Genomic DNA, 19098 nt, shown 5'->3' on the forward strand with positions numbered 1-19098 from the left:
AAAATCCATTCAAAAGAGATACATATAGTATCCAATGTAATCACCATGAATACATAATAAAACATCTTAAATTAAAAAAAAAATCCCAAATATAAAACAACATAGTTAAGTTATAACCCCATAAACCAGGCCAAGTTACCTAACAAAACTTCTAAAGATTAATGGAAATATTCCAATAGCAAGACTTTAAGCTTGACTTCCAGCAGTAATGCCCTCTTCCTGTGGGAATACTCCAAAAGCCACACTCCAATGCAGACACTCAGCAACACTCCAACCCATACCCAGCAACCCACCATCTTCCAGTAGCACTCTAATTCCAGCCACATACCCAGCAACATTCCAAACCAAACCAGCAAATAAATCTATACAAAATCAATCAAAATACCCAATGTTATCAAATGCATAACATTATCAAATGCATAACATCTACACTACAATCTTTAACAACCATTATAAAGAGATTAGAAAGCTCAGAAACATCAATATATTTTATTTCGTTATAAACCATCTCTGACAGAGCAGTCCAGTTCAATATAACACAACTCATTCCTAAAAACCATTCTAGTTTAATAGACATTACCCATTCTTAAAAACCATTCTAGTTCAACAGAACATTATCCATTCTTAAAATTTGCTGTTTTACATTTACTTGGTGTCATTTTGGATAGGATAAAAGTCAAAGTCACAAGTTTCGGATCAATCAAGGTCATATGGTATATAGAAATTTGTCAGTAGTAATTGCATTATCTTTGACAGTTAGAAGCACTGAACAAACCAATCATCAAACAAGGAAATAATGAATCAAGAACAGAGAAAATGAATAAATAGGAAAGAAGATTTTCAGAAGCATTACTCTGGAGTGTGATAAACAAAGGTTCCCAAAACTCGAGAAGAATGAAGACGAACTGCCATATCAGGGGCCTGATTTGAAAGGTTTAAATCTACAATCTTTGCTTTGAAATCTTAGAATGTCTCAGATAGTATGACACCAATGCATATCTATAAGGGCGTGTTCAGTTCACAAAACAAAAATCAGTGCTTAGAACCACGATACAAGTTAAAAATTTGGGTTTTGTTAACAATCATTTAATATCCTGGGTTTTGATAATATCTGAAAGCACATTTGAGATTATATGCAAAAGCTGCTAATAAATTGATAAATAGCATAAATGCATTAAAAAACATTCCAAGTGAAAACCAAAAACAACCTTTCTTGTTTTCAGATTTTTATCTATTTATATGAGTACACTAAAAAACTTGCTTCCATAGATGTTTCAAACAAGAAAACATTAAGTAAATTTTCAGACCCCTTGTGTCCAAAAACAATGAATTGAATTAATATCACAACGCTCATGTTCCCTAGAAGTTAATTATATTCAGCTTCTTGCCTCCGGACAGAAATAGGGAGGGGATCCTATCATTAAGATCTTGCATTATACTTTCACTTTTGAAATCTAAGTGAGTAAATACTGCATATCTAGTAACCACAAAAATGTAAATTATAAACAGACAGTCAAAATCGTCAGTCTGTGTTCAGCTGCACTAGCCTGAAGAGTGCAATATGTGACTACATTGCAAATTAGCATTAGCTTCAGGGCTTATCCACTACAGTAACACAGTGGCAGGAATGAAATTAGCTTTCGTACAAAAGAATCTATCTAGTGGGGTACTATTTTACCATTCACCAAAACACCTCTTCAACTTTCCTTGTTAGAAGAAAGAAACTCTTTAAACTTGACTAGCAACCATTTCTCTATGACTTAAGCAGAGGACAATAGTAAAAATATCAAGCATGAATTAGAAAAACTTAAAGGTTAAGCTTAAATGCTTTAATGTCAACAGCAAGCTCAAAAAATAATTTAAAGAGCCATAAATTCATGGAATGGATTTTTAACAAAAGATAGTTGTAAACAGCAAGATCTTATCTTGACAAAATCAAGAAAATACAGAAATGATCCGCAAAAACTGAAAATAAATGAATAATAATAAACAAACAGAAAAAAAAAATGCACTTACATTTGGTGAGTTAGCATCACTTCCTTCACTTGTACCTTCACTCGTTATAAAGAGCAAAAATAAAATAAAATAGTGAAAGTAAAATGGAAAATTCAATTGGAAATGCTTTTTTTTTTCTCCAACAGGCCACGTTGATATAATAAAGATGGATACAATGGAAACAACATACAGCCACATAGCTTTTTCACCCAGAAAAGTAACAGCAGCAGAATATGAACCAGTGCGACTAGAATCCAACCACTAGAACACATAAGCAATGAAAAGAACACAAGCTAGAATTAGAAACACAGATCATCTCAGTACTCATCTCCCTCATCACCGTCTTCACCTTCACCAGACTCAGCACCAACCTCCTCGTAATCCTTCTCCAAAGCAGCAAGATCCTCACGGGCTTCAAAGAACTCACCTTCCTCCATCCCCTCACCAACATACCAGTTCACAAATGCCCTCTTAGCATACATCAGATCAAATTTGTGGTCAATGCGAGAAAACACCTCAGCAGCACTGGTTGAGTTCGAGATCATGCACACAGCCCTTTGCACCTTCGCAAGATCACCACCTGGAACAACAGTTGGAGGCTGGTAATTGATACCACACTTGAATCCAGTTGGGCACCAGTCAACAAATTGAATCCAGTTGGGCACCAGTCAACAAATTGAATGGTACGCTTGGTCTTGATGGTTGCAATAGCAGCATTCACATCCTTGGGAACTACATAACCTCTGTACATAAGGCAGCAAGCCATGTACTTGCCATGGCGAGGATCACACTTGGCCATCACAGAAATTATGGAGTAAATAAAGCTAATAGAAGAAACTTAAGTTAATCACAAAAAGTGAAACATATCAAATTTCTTCAACCAAAACAAAAGAGAGAAAAAAAACACAACTTTAAATATTCAAACCCACTAATTCAGGACTGATACTAGGCAAAGAAAAACAAAAAGAAAAAAAAAAACAAAAACACAATAATGTGTCTACTATATAAATAAATACACAAGCAAAAAAGAAACCCATCAAAGATATAATCTTCAAAATCCATAAACAGTATGAATCAAACCAAACGCAAATGACAAGAAAAGGGCTCACCTTGGGTTTTAGATCGGCTCGCAATCAAACTTCCAATCTTTGAAATAAGAGAAGGAAGGGGAGTTACTTCGGCCAAGAATATTAGCGCAACCATCAGAGGAGGAGGAGGAACGAACGGTAGTGGTGGTAGGGAGGAGGGAGGAGTTGATGTCCATTCCAGGAACTGGTAATGATTGGGGGACCAGCGAGCAATAGTGACGCGGTTTCAAAATGAAGAGGTAATGGTTTAATTAGGAAAAATTGAAACAAAGTGAAGGAGACAGATGGTATTAGGGGCCACAGTGAAACTAAACAAGAAGAAATTAAGTATGACAGCAATGGCAATTGTGAATAGAAGAAGGACGACAAGTATGCGGGTTTCAGACAGAGGGTTTGTGAATGGCGAGAAGGAGCAAAAGAAGTAGCGTTTAGGGATTTTGATTTCTAAGTGTGTAAATGCTCAACACAGGAAAAAACAAAAGAAAGTTTAGAGTACCCAAAACGGTATAGTTTTGTTAGCGTTTTCAACTTTTTTTAATTATTAAAATGCACATTTTTAAATAAAATAATACATTAAATTTGGGTCAAATATGGTCAAAGTCATTTTTTTATCACAATTTCTTGATAGATTAAATTTCTATCACGATTCTATCATAAGTTCATGATATATGATAATTTTATCATAAAATCATCATAAATTAATGATATAAAATTTTTCTATCACAAGACCATCATTAATTTATGATAGATTTAAAATTCTATCATGAGTCCATCATAATTCTATGACATGCCTAGAATCTGTCACAAATTGTCTGTCATTTATTGTCTGTTTTCTTGTAGTGACGATTAATAATGTAATGATAAAAAAATATGGACATAATGATGTCGAATTCTACAAATTCAAGACTTGGATTTGGCTGTCACTTAGAATAACATGCTCGATGGATTGGTACAAGGAATCTTAACCAATGTTCTCTGTTTTCGACTTTTCTGATTTTTTCTTTCTCCTGTAATGCTCTTGAGATGTTATGAATTAAAAAAATACAGGTTTCGAATTATGCACTCTTATTATATAGGGAGCATAATAGAAAGAGGAAAAAAATTCTCAAATTGGGTGACCAAAAAGACTTGAAACAATGAATAAATTTTTTTTGGAGAAGTAGGGGTTTCAATGCAACGATATGGATTGAATAGAGAAGCTGCAGCAAATAGAAAACTCCACATAAAAGGCACGTAACAAAATACAGTTAAAAGGTTGTTAAAAGTGAATAAAAGTTGCAAATTTTATTTGGAAATTAAATTCACAAGATAAAATTCGAGAGTTAGTGTTTCATTTTCTGGACGAAAATGCCCTTCACCAATTTCATTTAAAAAACACACCAGAATCCAAGTAAAGTTTTTGCTCTCCTCTCTCAAATAAAGTCTTTCGAACCTAGACTTCGAGTGATGGAGATCCAACACCAGTTGGAAGTTCACCGAAGAAGTGAGGCTATGCTGCCAAGACTATTTGACTTTGTAATGTCATAAAGGACAAATACTTTTTGCCCAAGTCTCTCTGATTGTATTGCTGCTGCCGGCTGCCGCCACCGGGCTAGTGATGAGCAACAAAACAACTGCTTAAAACATGGCAGCAGCTTTAAAAACAAGACTAGAAATTAAAAGTAGGAGAAAAGATGACGCACTTTTAAAGGTAGAAAAGATTGATGATTCGAAATTCATTTCAAAATGTTTTCGAAGTGTTGTGATAAATGAATATCCAAAGCCTGCTTAACTACAAAGGGGAAGTGGGAATAAATTTTGACATTTTTTTGTATTGAGCTAGCCAACAAATGTGTATGAGGGGCTTCACTGGTACGCATAAAAAGGGACGATTAATTACTCCAGGTTTTTTATTAACAAAAAAGAATGGCTTGCTTAAAATATAGAATGTGGTTAATTTCATTCAAAGACATGGCTAAAAACAAAAGAATTCTAAAAGTAAACTAAACAAAAAATAACGCTAAAAAAATAAACTTAATTAAATGTAAATTGAAATTACCTTCATAATGGAACAAGATGTTAAAATCAGTAGTTAAAGCAAACAAATGAAGCGTAATTTATTTAATACTTATTTATGAAATCTTTCAATTCCATTAAAGCCATTGGAGCTCGTTTTTCAATATTCATTCAGATAAATAGAGGCTCATGCCTTTCTAATTCTTACACATCTCTTTCAATTCTCTTAAGAAATCAAAAAATGTCTAAGAGTCTTACTTTCATCATTTTGGCTTTGCTTGTAGTGGCAAACACTAAAAACATGTTTATTTCAGCCAATAGTACTGGCCAAGGATCTGACTCAGATGCTTTATTTTCTATTAATCCCGCAGCATCACCTGAAATTGTTGATTGCTCAGGACTCACAAGTGAAGAGTGTTTGATCGAGAGGTTTAATAAAATTCTTGTAGACTATCACTACCCCTGCCCTGAGGGGGGATGCCACTGATTTTGCTAAACAATTATTTCTTTTATCTTGTATGAATGCTTTAAGCAATACCGATCAATTGTAGTGAAATCGAGACCGTGTTTTAATAAGAGAAGAAATTAATCCATTTTGTGCGTATAATGTCATGTCATATGTTTTTTGTGTTTGTATCTTCTGTGGATTTGTTGTATACATATCGTTGAATTAATCTTCGGGAAAGCAATTTGTTTAAATAATAATAATAGTAATAATAACTACGTTTGTAATGTTTGTATCATTTAAATTTTAAGCCTATTTACTCTTAGGGGTGGTTATTGCATCCGAAGAAAGAAAAACAAACCCTCATTTTATCGAAATCTTATATTACTTGGCTGTCTGATTTAATTTAAAGTTAAACTTTAATGTACCGCCTAACAATCTTCAACTTACATTCATTTATTGCTAAGAATACAATTAAAAGTTTCATCAATGTACCCCGTTTGTGTTTATCTTCTAAAAACAATTAGGGTGAATTGAGATTTTCATACTTTTGAGGGTAAATGAAAGATTGTTATTGCGAGGGGACGAATCGAAGTTAACCCAAATTAATATAAGAAAAATTTTCATGTATTTGTGCCATTTGTTTGCCTCATCTACTAAACAGACAACGATTTTTCTGTGATTAGATTAATATTATGATGACACTTTGAGAGACATTTTTGCAAATTGCATCCAAAATGGAAAAATCATTTAAATAAAGAGATAAAACAATTTGTTGGGTAGTGACAATTGCTAGGCAGCACAGCGCAAGTCATCGTGTCACAGTAATGAGAATTTTTATGTCATCAACACTTGAAAATAAAAAATTTTGGTTCTTTAATTTCTTTTGTTTTATTTAAAATAAAGTTATTGAAAATGACAAAATAGTTTAAATACTTTTTTTAAATGCAAAGATGTATTCTTGTATTTTATTTGAGATAGCCAGTTCGACTCTAATTTAATATACGTTTTTGCAATTGAAACTTAGATTCTTCTTTACTTTTGTTATTTAGCTAAATAATATAATATTAATATTTAATTGAAGACTTAGAAAGAGTTAAGGTATTAATATGTTAGTTTTTCATAGATTGTAGATAAGAAAACATCTTAAGAGATAGAAAGAATGAGACGAGTTCCATATGCAGAAGCAGTGAGAAGTCTCATGTACGTCATGCTTTACACTAGGCCAGACATCTGTTTTGCAGTATGGATGGTGAGTATATATCAAATCCTAGACTTGAAAACTAGATTGCAGTCAAGCATATAATGAAGCATCTGAAAAGAACTAAAAATTAAATGCTTGTGTACTTTGGTGATGAACTCATTCCAGTGGGTTATACTAATTCTGACTTGATGTGATATAAGGATTCTAGAAAATCAACTTCTGGCTATGTGTTTACATTAAGAAGTGGAGCTATTAGTTGGAGGACTGTGAAACAATCTTGTATCACAGACTCCACAACGGAAGCTGAATATGTGGTTGCATCTAAAGCTGCAAAAGAAGTTGTATGGCTCCACAAGTTCCTATAAAATCTTGAGGTGGTACTTGTTGTAACCGCACCCTTAAATTATTTTGTGATAATGGTGGTGCGATAGCTCAATCTAAGGAACCAAGAAACCACAAGAAACAAAACATATTGAGAGGAAGTATCATCTTATAAGGGAATAGTGTAGAAATGTTATATGACAGTACCCCAAATGACATTAGATGTTATATGGCAGATCTTATTACAATGGCCATTAGTGGGAAACCTTTATAGCCTGCACTTAGAGCCCTAGAGCATGTGCAATATGCTAGATAAGCTTTAAAAGCTATTGGGAGATTGTTGGGATTATATGCTCTTTTAAAACATATTAATTTATTTTTTGATTAATAAAATATTTGAGATATTTTAATTGCATAAATATATATTGAAAAATGTCTGTTTAATCATATTATATATATTTGTGTGATCATCATATGGATTCACAGAAGACATAAATACAAGTTATCTTATGATTAAATAAATTTAGTTCGCAGTTGATAAATAGAGTTGGACGCTCTATTTATGTTTAGACTGTAGTAAATTCATTGAATGATTTGTCTTAATCATGTATGAATTTACTGATGTAGTTTGAATACATTGAGCTGGATCACATATGAGATTTAATTAACCTTGAAATGACTGTCAGACTTATTAAATCTCATAGACAAGGCATTGATTTTACTATAATCTTAATTTTGAGTCAATTATAATTTTATGATTGTAATTATTATTCCATTTGAATTACCAATGGGCACGACACACACTTGTAATCAAGATTACCCGGTATCTTGATGGGAGCAATTATGAGTATTGGAGTTATCGATTAGCAATATAGAATTTGTACAACATACCTCTTGATGGGTTTTCGGCACTTGATCATAAAATTCTCTGGCCAGAGTGTGTCAACATATTTAGTATGTTGAAAATGATAATTAGAGAAAACTAGTAAGGATCAAGGAATAAGATGTTATTAAATTGATTCCGTTAAGATATCGATTTAATTAACGATGTGGTACAAATGATTATACAGTAAAGAAATCAATGTGGCTTAGGACGAATTATTATTCGAGCATACAATTATGGAGGTCAGTTCCAATCTTTTAGTGGAGTAGATTTGGAATTAAATAATTGGGCTAGTTTAATTACAGGCTTAATTATTGTAACCACTATTGTATGTTCCCAAATGATCTCCAAGTTAGCTCATTTAATTGACTGGATTAATAAGCAAGATAACTAGCTATTTGGGTCAAAAGCCTAAATATATTATTTAGTGGGAGACTCCTTTAATATGCTTGAGTGTAGTGGGCCTTGTGTTATTTTACAAGATGGACCCCTATAACACAAGAACAAGTAACATGACTTTTATTTTAATGATTTTTTAATTTAAATCAAAAGGGATTTAATGGAATTAATAAATAAATAAATATGGAGCCTAGGGTGTCCACTAAATAGAGATATAAAAAGGTTTATTTTCTCTTAAAAAAAGGGAGGCCACATTATACAAATCAGAGAAAAATATTTTTCTCTTTAATTTTGAGAGAAAATTTTTCTCGTGCTAGTTGCTTTAGTGGTGGTAAAGGTGCCTACATGACAAGTGCCGATCAAACCTGAGTCATAGCCTGGAAGATTATTTGGTGGCGGATCGTGATCTAACATAAGTGGTGGTGACGAATCATGATTTGGGAGTCTAAATCACTTTAGCGGAAAAAGCCAAGTTGAATTTTCAAAGTACGATTTCTAGATTACAAATTCTTATATATTTTATGAGAGCGATCTTAAAAGGTTTCATAGAAAATTTAAAAAACTGATTTTCTCCAACAAAATTGTCATCAACAATTAGTAAATGAGATATGGTTACATGTGTACTAAACTTTAAACCTTGGATTAGCTCATCTTTCTGTCCGCATCAACAAATTAGAAAAAGCTTTTGTACACATGATCAATACATAATGAGATCATTGGCAGCCCTATCGTAGTCCCCTCTTAACCCTTTTGAAGTTACATGAATGAGCACAGAAAATTAATAAGTGGTGATACAGCTCAAGATTAATTTTATACACCAATTTGAAAATCCTAATCTCCTTATTGTTTCTTTCAAAAAGCCCCATTGAACATCGTAATAGGCTTTGCTTATGTCTAGTTTCAAAGTTACTTTCCCATTTCTCTTCCCCTTGCTGTGCCTAATCTTTTGAAGGCATTCATAGCCAATAATAATATTGTTAGCAATAAGTTTATTGGGTATGAATGTACTCATGTAGAAAAGTTGATTTGAGAAAGAATAGGTTTCAATCCATTTGTAATGGTTTTAGTAACAATTCTATAAATCACATTACAAAAACTAATTGGTCTAAACTATCTATGTGACTTTTCTAGGCTTACCTACCTTAGGGATTAAGGCAATGTATGTGTGGTTTAAAGGAGTTATAGTACCTTAATGATTAAGATTGTATAGGCATGTTAAGAGTACGCTCTCGTTAGTTGGTTGCCAATGTGTTTTTTAAAGAAAGCAATTGGTAGTATGGATAGTATTGTCATTTTGTGTGTTACAGTAGTACTATAACATGAAAATATTTTATCTTTTATTTTGATAATGTTCAAATATCAGTACTCTTTTATTTTATATGGGGGTTACTCCAGAACTATGAAGAAAGTTGGGAATTTTTTAAAATTATTATGAATTGTTTTCCGGACAAAGGGTTAATAACTTGAAAAGTCACTGTTTTCAATTACCACGATAAAAAAAAACTTTATCCACTAAACATCAGCTCTTATTTACTCTAACTTATATCCTTAATACTGTTCGAACCGGTGGAGCTTTTATACGTCAGTGAAGTTGATTAAAGCCCACGCATGCTAAGCTTGATCATGTTACACGTTGTCTATTGTTTTTGAGTGCAGCTCATGGAATGATGACGAGCCCACGAGTACCATGGGCCGCCTTGGTAAAAGCATGGGCGTTTCATATAAAATAAAAAATCATGATCTTTCTAATTTTGAGATTGCGCAGATTTCAACTTTGGTCATGCACTTGGCAAAATGTTTTAGAGACCTCAATGATTTTATTTTTATTTTTATTTTTTTCTCAAAAGGTTTATTGCATCTTGCAAATAAAATCATCCATTATTTCTAAAGTATAAATTTTAATTTTGTTTCATTCAAACACTTAACACAAGCATGTTGTACTTCAATTCGATTGTAACTATGTCATCAAATCAAATTTGAAGTAGAATAACAAATTCAATTCAATTTTGATGATACGTTTTATAATTTTAAAACATAAGATAATTTACATTGGTAATAGAAATTCAATTTAATTGAATGTGGGTTATAGAATAAATATTAAATTACAACCCAAACCAAATCCTAACACGAAATTATAATTCGAACTCCAACCGAAATAAATATAATTAATTTTTAAATTCATTTAGATTAAACTCACAAAACCGAATAGGTTGCAATTCAAACCGAAACTTAAAATGCCTAATCCTACTATAAAATTTGACAAAAAATTTAAAAAAAAGTTGAGTGAGTGTGGGAGAAAAATGTATGTGAGACCGACGGAGATGGTGAATCTGTCTAATAATGACTTGGCATATGGCAAAATTATGGTGATATTTTTTTGAGAATAAATGTGATTGCTTATTTTCTCTCCCCTCTTTTCCTCTCCCACAACTATTATTAAAAAAATAATTGAAAATCGAAGCAGAATTTTTATTTTTTAAAAAAATTGTAAATCGGAACCAAACGCCGCGTTCTGTGAACAAACAGATTAGAATGTCTGCAGTGACTCAATGAGTCGCCCCAGTTAACACAACTGTAGAATTAGAAATGGCTGCTCGCTCATTTTTCCTCGGTCTAAGACGGTAAGAACATTCGACTCTCCTTATGTTTCCCATTTTTAAGCTATATTGAGCTGATTTTAGTATCTTTCATGTCTAAACAGTCACTATTTGACTATATTTCTTTCTTTCTTTTTGTCAAACACTTAAACATGGCAGAGCAAGCAACACAAAAATCAAGAACCGCCCTAATTCCGATTACGAGTGTTTCTTTTATTCAAGATTTCTCTCTTCTGGATCTTCGCAAAACGAATGCCTCGACGAAGAGACTTCGAATTCGGATGGAAAGGATGATCTCAAATCCAGAATCTTCAGAATTAGTCTGCCAAAACGTAGCGCAACTAACGTTATTCAGAGGTGGGTCAGCGAAGGGAACCAAGCTACCGTTTCTGAGCTTCGACACATCTTGAAAGAACTCAGAAAGTCTCAGCGTTACAAGCATGCCCTCGAGGTTTGATTGTCTTTTCATTTTCTTTTTCGTATTTTATGGTTCTTTAAGCTTAGAAATAGTTTAAACAGGATTTGAATCTGATTGGATCTTGGTTACTAGTAAAATTTGTACCTTGAAATTCATTGAGTAATTCTAAGTATTCGGCCTTTGAAACTGATGTGATGTAGCAGCTTACTGCCCACTAGGTTAGTTATTAATGTTTAATGAACTTACCGATAAACTGCCACATAGTTGGGGTTCAAGTTGAGAGTCAGTGTAGTTACTGATATACTACCGCGTTAGTTGAACTCAAGTTAAGACTCAAATGCTCAAATGCTGAGTTCCCTAGTTTTATTTAATTATATTTTGTAGAAAATGAGTTCACATTTATCTCGCTTGTAAAAATGCTTAGCCTTTGCTTGCTCTTGTTGCTTTCATATCCTTTGAATTTGTAAACAATTCGGTTGTGTAACTGATACAAGGTCGCAGATATCTGAATGGATGGTTACTCATAAAGAGTTTGTGTTATCAGACTCTGACTATGCTACCCGTATTGACTTGGATGACAAAGTATTTGGTATCATTCGGGTGAGCGCTACTTTGAAGGGCTTCCTCTCTCGGCAAAAACTAGTGAAACATACACTGCTCTCCTCCACTTGTATGCTGGGGCGAAATGGACCGAGAAGGCCGAAGAGCTTTTTGAAAGAGTAAAGCAGTCAAACCTGTCCTTCAATGCCCTTATGTATAATGAGATGATGACTTTGTACATGTCAGTTGGACAAGTGGAAAAGGTAGCCTTAGTTGTTGAAGAGCTAAAGCGGAAGAACGTTGTGCCAGATATTTTCACATATAATCTATGGATTAGTTCACGCGCTGCAACACTCAGCATCGATCAAGTTAAAAAAATTTTGGATGAAATGAGCTGTGACTCTGGTGGCAGTGATGATTGGGTGAAGTACGTCAATCTCGTCAACATATATATAACTGCCAGTCATCTTGTGAATGCAGAGTCCAGCACTCTGGTGGAAGCAGAGAAGAGTATAACACAAAGACAATGGATAACCTATGACTTCCTTATCATTTTGTATGCTGGTTTGGGAAACAAAGATAAAATTGATCAGATATGGAAATCCTTAAGGATGACTAAACAAAAGATGACGAGCAGAAACTACATCTGCATTCTTTCATCTTATCTGATGCTTGGACATTTGAAAGAAGTGGGAGAAATTATTGATCAATGGAAACAATCTGCCACTTCAGACTTTGATATCTCCGCCTGTAATAGGCTTTTGGGTGCATTTTCAGATGTTGGATTGACTGAAAAGGCCAATGAATTTCATATGCTTCTGCTGCAGAAAAACTGTGCCCCTACAAATGCATCAGGATAGAGTTTAGTGTATCATCACCAGAACAATGCATTCCAGAGTACCATCATGATGGCTGGATATTTTGAAGAAAAATAAGATCTTCACAGTTGCTGCAAACTTTCAGCATGCCTGATTACTGCATGTTCTGCATATTTTTCATGAAAGTGGATTTCATGGCTCCTATAAGTATTGTTCTTTCCTTATAATTCCCATTTACTATATGAGCAGAGCTCCAGGCTTTCTTAATGCTTATGTAACTGATATTTCACAACTTCTATAACTAATACCGCATGAAATAGAATGTTTTTGAGGAGAGGAATTTAAACGATTTAGATCATAATATTTAAACAAATGCTTCCTCTCGGTTACCAGATTCACCTCCGTGGATATTTTTCAGTGTATAACCCTGTTATGATCAAATGATACCTCTTCCACCCCCAACTTTTTGCTTCTAGCTCGTCTTGGTTTTTTTTTTGGCTTATGTCTTAAGCTTTTGTTTAATGAAATTACTTGCTTATGTTAATGGTCCTTGTTTAGTGACTTGATTGATTTTCCATGAAGTGAATATTGTTTTCCATAGTTTCATCTACAGCTTCCTTTTCCATTTTTCTCTATCACGTTTACATTTGCCAATTTGGAATCTATATATTTGCCAGTTTAGCAGGGAAATTCTAATGAGAATGGTGAATGCAAATGTGAGTGCAGCTTTAATTACTCAATTCTCATATAAGTTGTTTCTTGATGATTTTCAGATTTAATTACTCAATTGCAAATGCAAATCTGAATAAAAGGCTTGGGGTCCATTTGGGGTAACTGTTCCACCCCCTGTATTTTAAGGAGGTGGAGCAGCTGCACTGTGGCAGTGCAGTTGTCCCGTACCCTTCGTCTAGGATTGTGATACTATAGTTTTAAAGTCATAGCTATCATGAAATTAAAGTTAAGCACTAGAGATGTACGTAATTTCATTGAAGTAATTGCATGATAATACCATCAATGCTCGAAGGAGATTATTTCCTTCACTCAAATTCTCTAAGAGAAATGTCTTGGGATTTGGATCATGAGCATACATTTTGCTTACGCTTGAAAAGTAATCGAATGAGTTCCAAAGCATAACGTAGAATTTAGATTAAGAGTTGACTTGGTTGTATCAGTAGTCGTAAGTAACTTCAGGTTTAGTTTCTCTTTGTGCACCTTTACGCAATCATATTGATCTCAAATATTTTTAAATCCTCAAGTTGGATTATAACTGGAGTTACCAAAGAAAAAAAATTCTCTGATTTGTATACATTATCTCTGCTAAGAACTACAAATGATTAAATTTTTACCAACTTGAAATTGAAAAAGAAACAAGTTCAAGGTTCAAAAGTTAATTTGGACCGAAAGTAGTACAAAACTACTTAGACTCCGTTTAGTATAATTTTTTAAATAAAATTTATTTAAGTAGAACTTTTGATAGTTTTTTAAATAGAACTTATTTAGGTAGATCTTTTATAAAAAAGTTAGTTGTTGGTTGTCAATGAGAGTTTTTATTAGAAATTATAAAATATTTTAATAAATAAGTTTTTTTTAAAGTTATATTATGAAATAAATAAAATAAGATCGTTAAATAAGTAAAGAATATTTTAGATATTTTAACACTTTCAAAAAACTTTTCAAACTTACTTTCAAAAGTTCAAAATTTGAGTTTTTGTTAGTAGAGATAAAATAATTTATTTAATCTTTCAAAAGCTTCATTAAAAAAAAAATAACAATAACAAAAAAATTTAAAAAAAATATTTATACCTTATAGATAAATTATACTAAACAAATACTTCACAAAAAATTAATTACGTACCACTATGATTTGTGTTATAATTTTTAAAAGATTTTTTATCGTAAGTGCGCATTGAAGCAATACTAAAGAATATGTCAGTGGTGAATCCAAATCCTGACCAAGGCCCTAAAGCTATCTCATTAATTAATTTTGTTTTCATGTGAATATGAGCATGGAATAGTGAAGAATCCTGTGTACTAACAGGCACAAGTATTGTTCCATTTCACCTTAAATTAAACGGTCGTAATTACTTTAGAAAAAAGTCTCGTGCTTCCTGCCATAAAATCTGGAGGTCACTAAGGTAAGTCTAAATAAATAAATAAATCCATTGATGAAACATTGGCAAGTGATGCACATCTGTAGAATCCTGTAAAAGCTGGCAAGCAACAAAAACAATCCTTACTCCATTCTTTTTTCTTGCTCTTCTTCCTCTCCTTAATTTTTAAATTGATGACTTATGAAAAATTTATTATTGTTTTGATCAAGGAATTGAGTATCAGTGAGAGCGATGAATCCAGGAAGCTGACTCGAGAAGCACTTGACCCATAAGCTGCTTTTTCACAACTCCAGCTACAAATTCTTTTCTCATTTCCTATTTCTCTCCGCCATGACTAAACCACATCCACAAATTGACAGAGCCGCATCCTCAGAAAAACCCCTCAACCGCAACGTTTCATCATCATTCTCATGCTACTCACCAAAACTCTCATTGCTCATTTTAGCCATTTTTGTTACCCTCTTCGTTGTCTTTCAAATCCGATTCCTTCACATTTCACAATCTCCTTCTTCTTGTTACCCTTCACCAGCTTCATGGCCTTTCATTTACCAGCAATGGCAGAAACTCAAAAATAACTGCACGCAAGACCTTGATCCTATAACCGAAAAGCTTAGAATTTCGGTTACCTTTCTCCCGCTCAAAGACTTGCGTTATTCGGACAAAGCCCTTGTGGGTCACACATGGTTCATAAGCTCTTTGTATGATTGTCATCAAGAAGGTGAAGTGCAGTATCAACAATTTCCATCAAAATCGTCACAAAATAGATTACTGTGTATCAAAGGACGTGACAATCATGACGGCTCCTGGAATTACTACGCCTTAGCATGGCCCAAAGCTCTGCCTTACAACGCCACTCTAATGAAGGGCTTAACATTTGTGTCGTATAATCATTACAGTTATGAAAATATTTGGCATGGATTGTCAGCAATGGTACCCTTTGTTGCATGGCATCAAAAAAACAATTGTGAGTTGCCCACCAGGTGGATTTTGTACCATTGGGGTGAGCTCAGGCTGGGGATGGGGCCGTGGCTACAAACCCTAATGCATGCAACATTTGATGGGGAGCCAGTGATTGAGAGATTTGATGGGATCAAAGATGAAGATGGTGGTGATCCGGTTTGCTTCGAAAAGGCTGTTGTAATGAGACATAATGAAGGTGGGATGTCGAGAGAGAGGAGAATGGAAGTATATGATTTGATGAGATGTAAGGCTAGAATGTATTGTAATGTGAGTCTTGATAATAAGGATGATAATCACAAGGCTGTTGGAATGACATTGCTTATGAGGACGGGGCCGAGGTCTTTTACAAATGAGCCGGCCATCATCGGAATCTTTGAGAAAGAGTGTGCCAAGATTGATGGCTGCCGGATGACGGTGGCTTATTCCAACAATCTTACCTTCTGTGAACAGGTTAGTGCATTCTTCTATCTTAAAAATTTATTTACTTTTAATTGCATTAATATGTTACAATGTATAGATTTACAGAGTTATTATCTAATAAGGAATCTCTATTGAAAAGTTTTAAAGTAAGGGATAAACTATAAAAAAAAAAGTAAAACAGATACTCTAATACTATATATTCTATCATCTAGTATATTAAAGTATATATTTTTCTTATCTAACTTATTCTTATTTTAATAACTTAAAAATTCCTTCTTGTTCTATATATACGGATATTGTTGCGGGATAAGAATAATGTTGTGACATGGAATAGGGTAAGAGAGAGGCTTTTTTACTATTTATTGATACCATTAATTTATCCAATTAAGATGTTGTGAAGAGCATAGTGAAAAGAGGAGGTAGCACTAGCAGAAGTTATAGTGTTTTTTTTTTAGGGGGTGGGGGGTAGTTAATATCCTTTATAGTTGATATTATTTGGCCCTACCACTTTAGACTTTATGTTTAAGGATGTGCGCTGTAAAGTTTCGCAGTAATTGATACAAACTTTAATTAACCGAATATCATTAAATCATTTCCTTAAATCACACTTAATTGAGGTCAAGAGATATATGGAAGGCAGGCCACATGATAATAAGTTTACCAATCAGATGACTGGGTTGCCTCAATCTTACCCCATCGAAGACTTTTTTCCTCCTCATTTTTTATTGATCGCTTTAATGTTTTCGAGGAGTTATGCATGTGATTATAGCCTTCAATCACAAATGATATATATTTTTTTATCAAATACAAGAACTTGAATCTTCGACTTGAAAAATAAAATGAAAAAGTATCCGTCCTCTCTATATTACTATATTTTTTGAGTTAATAATTTTATATGAGAGGCTACTTAACTCAATCATTTTATTGTTGTTACCCTTCAAATTTTTATTGAATTCTATCTTATAGAGATATTCAAATTAGATTACCGATCAATTTATAGATTTCATCCTAAATCTAATCGGTTACTTTCAATTAGGTAAATCAATAGTTTAAACCAAACTCATAGATAGAAAATTTTCAATTTTTATAGGAACTTACTAACCAAAGAACTGTATGCACTCACAAACAAACTTAAATAATTAACATTAACTAAATTGATTATTGATACACAGGTGAAATTGATGAGCATGACCGACATTCTTGTTTCTCCCCACGGCGCCCAGTTAACAAACATATTCCTAATGGACAGAAACAGCAGTGTAATGGAGTTTTTTCCTAAAGGATGGCTGAAGCTCGCCGGCGTCGGCCAGTACGTTTTCCATTGGATTGCAAGCTGGTCAGGGATGAGACACCAAGGTGCATGGCGCGATCCCAACGGAGAGAATTGTACTTACTCTGAAGATGATCGTCGCTGCATGTCAATTTACAAGAATGGAAGAATAGGATACAATGAGACCTATTTTTCTGAGTGGGCCAGAAATGTACTTAATGAGGTTAAAACAATGAAGCTGGAAAAATCACAGTCAAATGGCTCAGCTTCCAGTTCTAATGGATGCATGTGCTAATTGAGGCTGAATTGTATGTTTAATTAATTTCTTTCCCACAATGAGCAGCTTATTTTGTTTTTTTTTTGAAGTTATATAGAGAGGGATATCGTCCCTGTTAGATTGTATTGTAAACTTCAGATCGATCTCTTTTCTTCGTGAAAATTGAATCCATGATTAGAAGTGATCCTATATATAAACTCTTTACTGTGCGTGGATAATTTCATACTTGTTAAGAATTTAGTTTTATCAAATAAGTGTTGGTTCAGTCCAACATAAATTATATAAAATGATAAATTAAGAATGAAAATTTTAATTTGGAAGTGTGTTGGGTGTTTTGTGAATTCAAACAATCATGACTAAAATGGCACCGTTTCAGCAATGGAGAAAGGTCACATGTTTGATGCGTGATCACTTGAGTTCAAAACGGCGTTCATCAGCTACTTTTTGTTCGTAACTGACATCAGAAACTCACGTGCTTAAGCTTGTGAATTATTAAGTGGTTCAGTTCGTTAGAACGGTCATGGGATGCGTGGCGCGACCATCTGTACAATCTGGGTTCACTACAACAAAACCATGTATTACCGAGGGAAATAATATCTATTACCAAGGGAAAATATCTGTTGGAGTTCGTTGTGAAAACGCTTGTCGTTAATTTTATAATTCCAACACGCTTATTGTTAATTTTATAATTTCAACACAGTCCCTCGGAAATATGGATTTTTACCGAGGAAAATATCCCTTGGTTGAAAGGAAACACTTCCGTTGGAAAACAATTCAAACAACGAATAAAAATACTTCTTATAGGAACATATTTTCTCGGTAATTGGATATTTCCAATGGAATATGTCCGTCGGTAAAAGTCCTTAACCCTTGGAAAAACCAGACTCCAAGCATATTTTGGACCCTTGGAAATATTGGATAGTCCCTTGAAAATATAGAATTTTTTTCCTTTATTTTTGCCATTATATTAATCAATTTTGTACATGAATTATATAATCAAACTGCAATAAAATCGAAACAATTACTAAAAGGATATAATAACTTCATTATCAAAATAATTATCCAGTACATGCAACAAAAAATAAATGTAATTCATCCATCGTTCAACTTCATAAATATAAAATGATTCTTCATCTTCATTTGGTCTTACACTTCAAGAAGTTGGACAATACATTCTTACTTCTCAAACATTCAATCAAATATTCTGCTCATCACTTGCAATTTGTTCCTCATCTTCATATTCTACAACAAGATCTTGTATTATTTGAAAACCATACTGATAGTATTTAGTTAGCAACATAACTGAAAACCATATCAATAGAATGCTAGTAGTCTTTTAGCAGACAACTATCAAGCA

The 19098-nt window shown here is 33.4% G+C and overlaps 2 protein-coding genes and 1 pseudogene across 2 annotated transcripts; 2 read left to right on the forward strand and 1 right to left on the reverse strand.

The window, feature by feature from the left end:
* Positions 1–2100: 2100 nt before the first annotated feature.
* On the reverse strand, positions 2101–3538 carry LOC18032846 (annotated as a pseudogene).
* Positions 3539–10836: 7298 nt separating this feature from the next.
* On the forward strand, positions 10837–13183 carry LOC18033456 (pentatricopeptide repeat-containing protein At5g09450, mitochondrial). Its single transcript, XM_024191237.1, is given in 4 exon segments — positions 10837–10951; positions 11087–11378; positions 11847–11934; positions 11937–13183. Coding segments are annotated over 4 exon segments (1224 nt in total). The 5' UTR covers positions 10837–10916; the 3' UTR covers positions 12746–13183.
* Positions 13184–15144: 1961 nt separating this feature from the next.
* On the forward strand, positions 15145–17759 carry LOC18032525. The gene is made up of 2 exons (XM_006420779.1): positions 15145–16224; positions 17367–17759. Exons 1-2 carry the CDS (start codon positions 15145–15147, stop codon positions 17757–17759), a joined length of 1473 nt encoding a protein of 490 aa, XP_006420842.1.
* Positions 17760–19098: the final 1339 nt, after the last annotated feature.

This window comes from Citrus clementina, unplaced genomic scaffold (genome assembly GCF_000493195.1).
Source record: "Citrus clementina cultivar Clemenules unplaced genomic scaffold, Citrus_clementina_v1.0 scaffold_9, whole genome shotgun sequence".
Classification (NCBI taxonomy): Eukaryota; Viridiplantae; Streptophyta; class Magnoliopsida; order Sapindales; family Rutaceae; genus Citrus; species Citrus x clementina.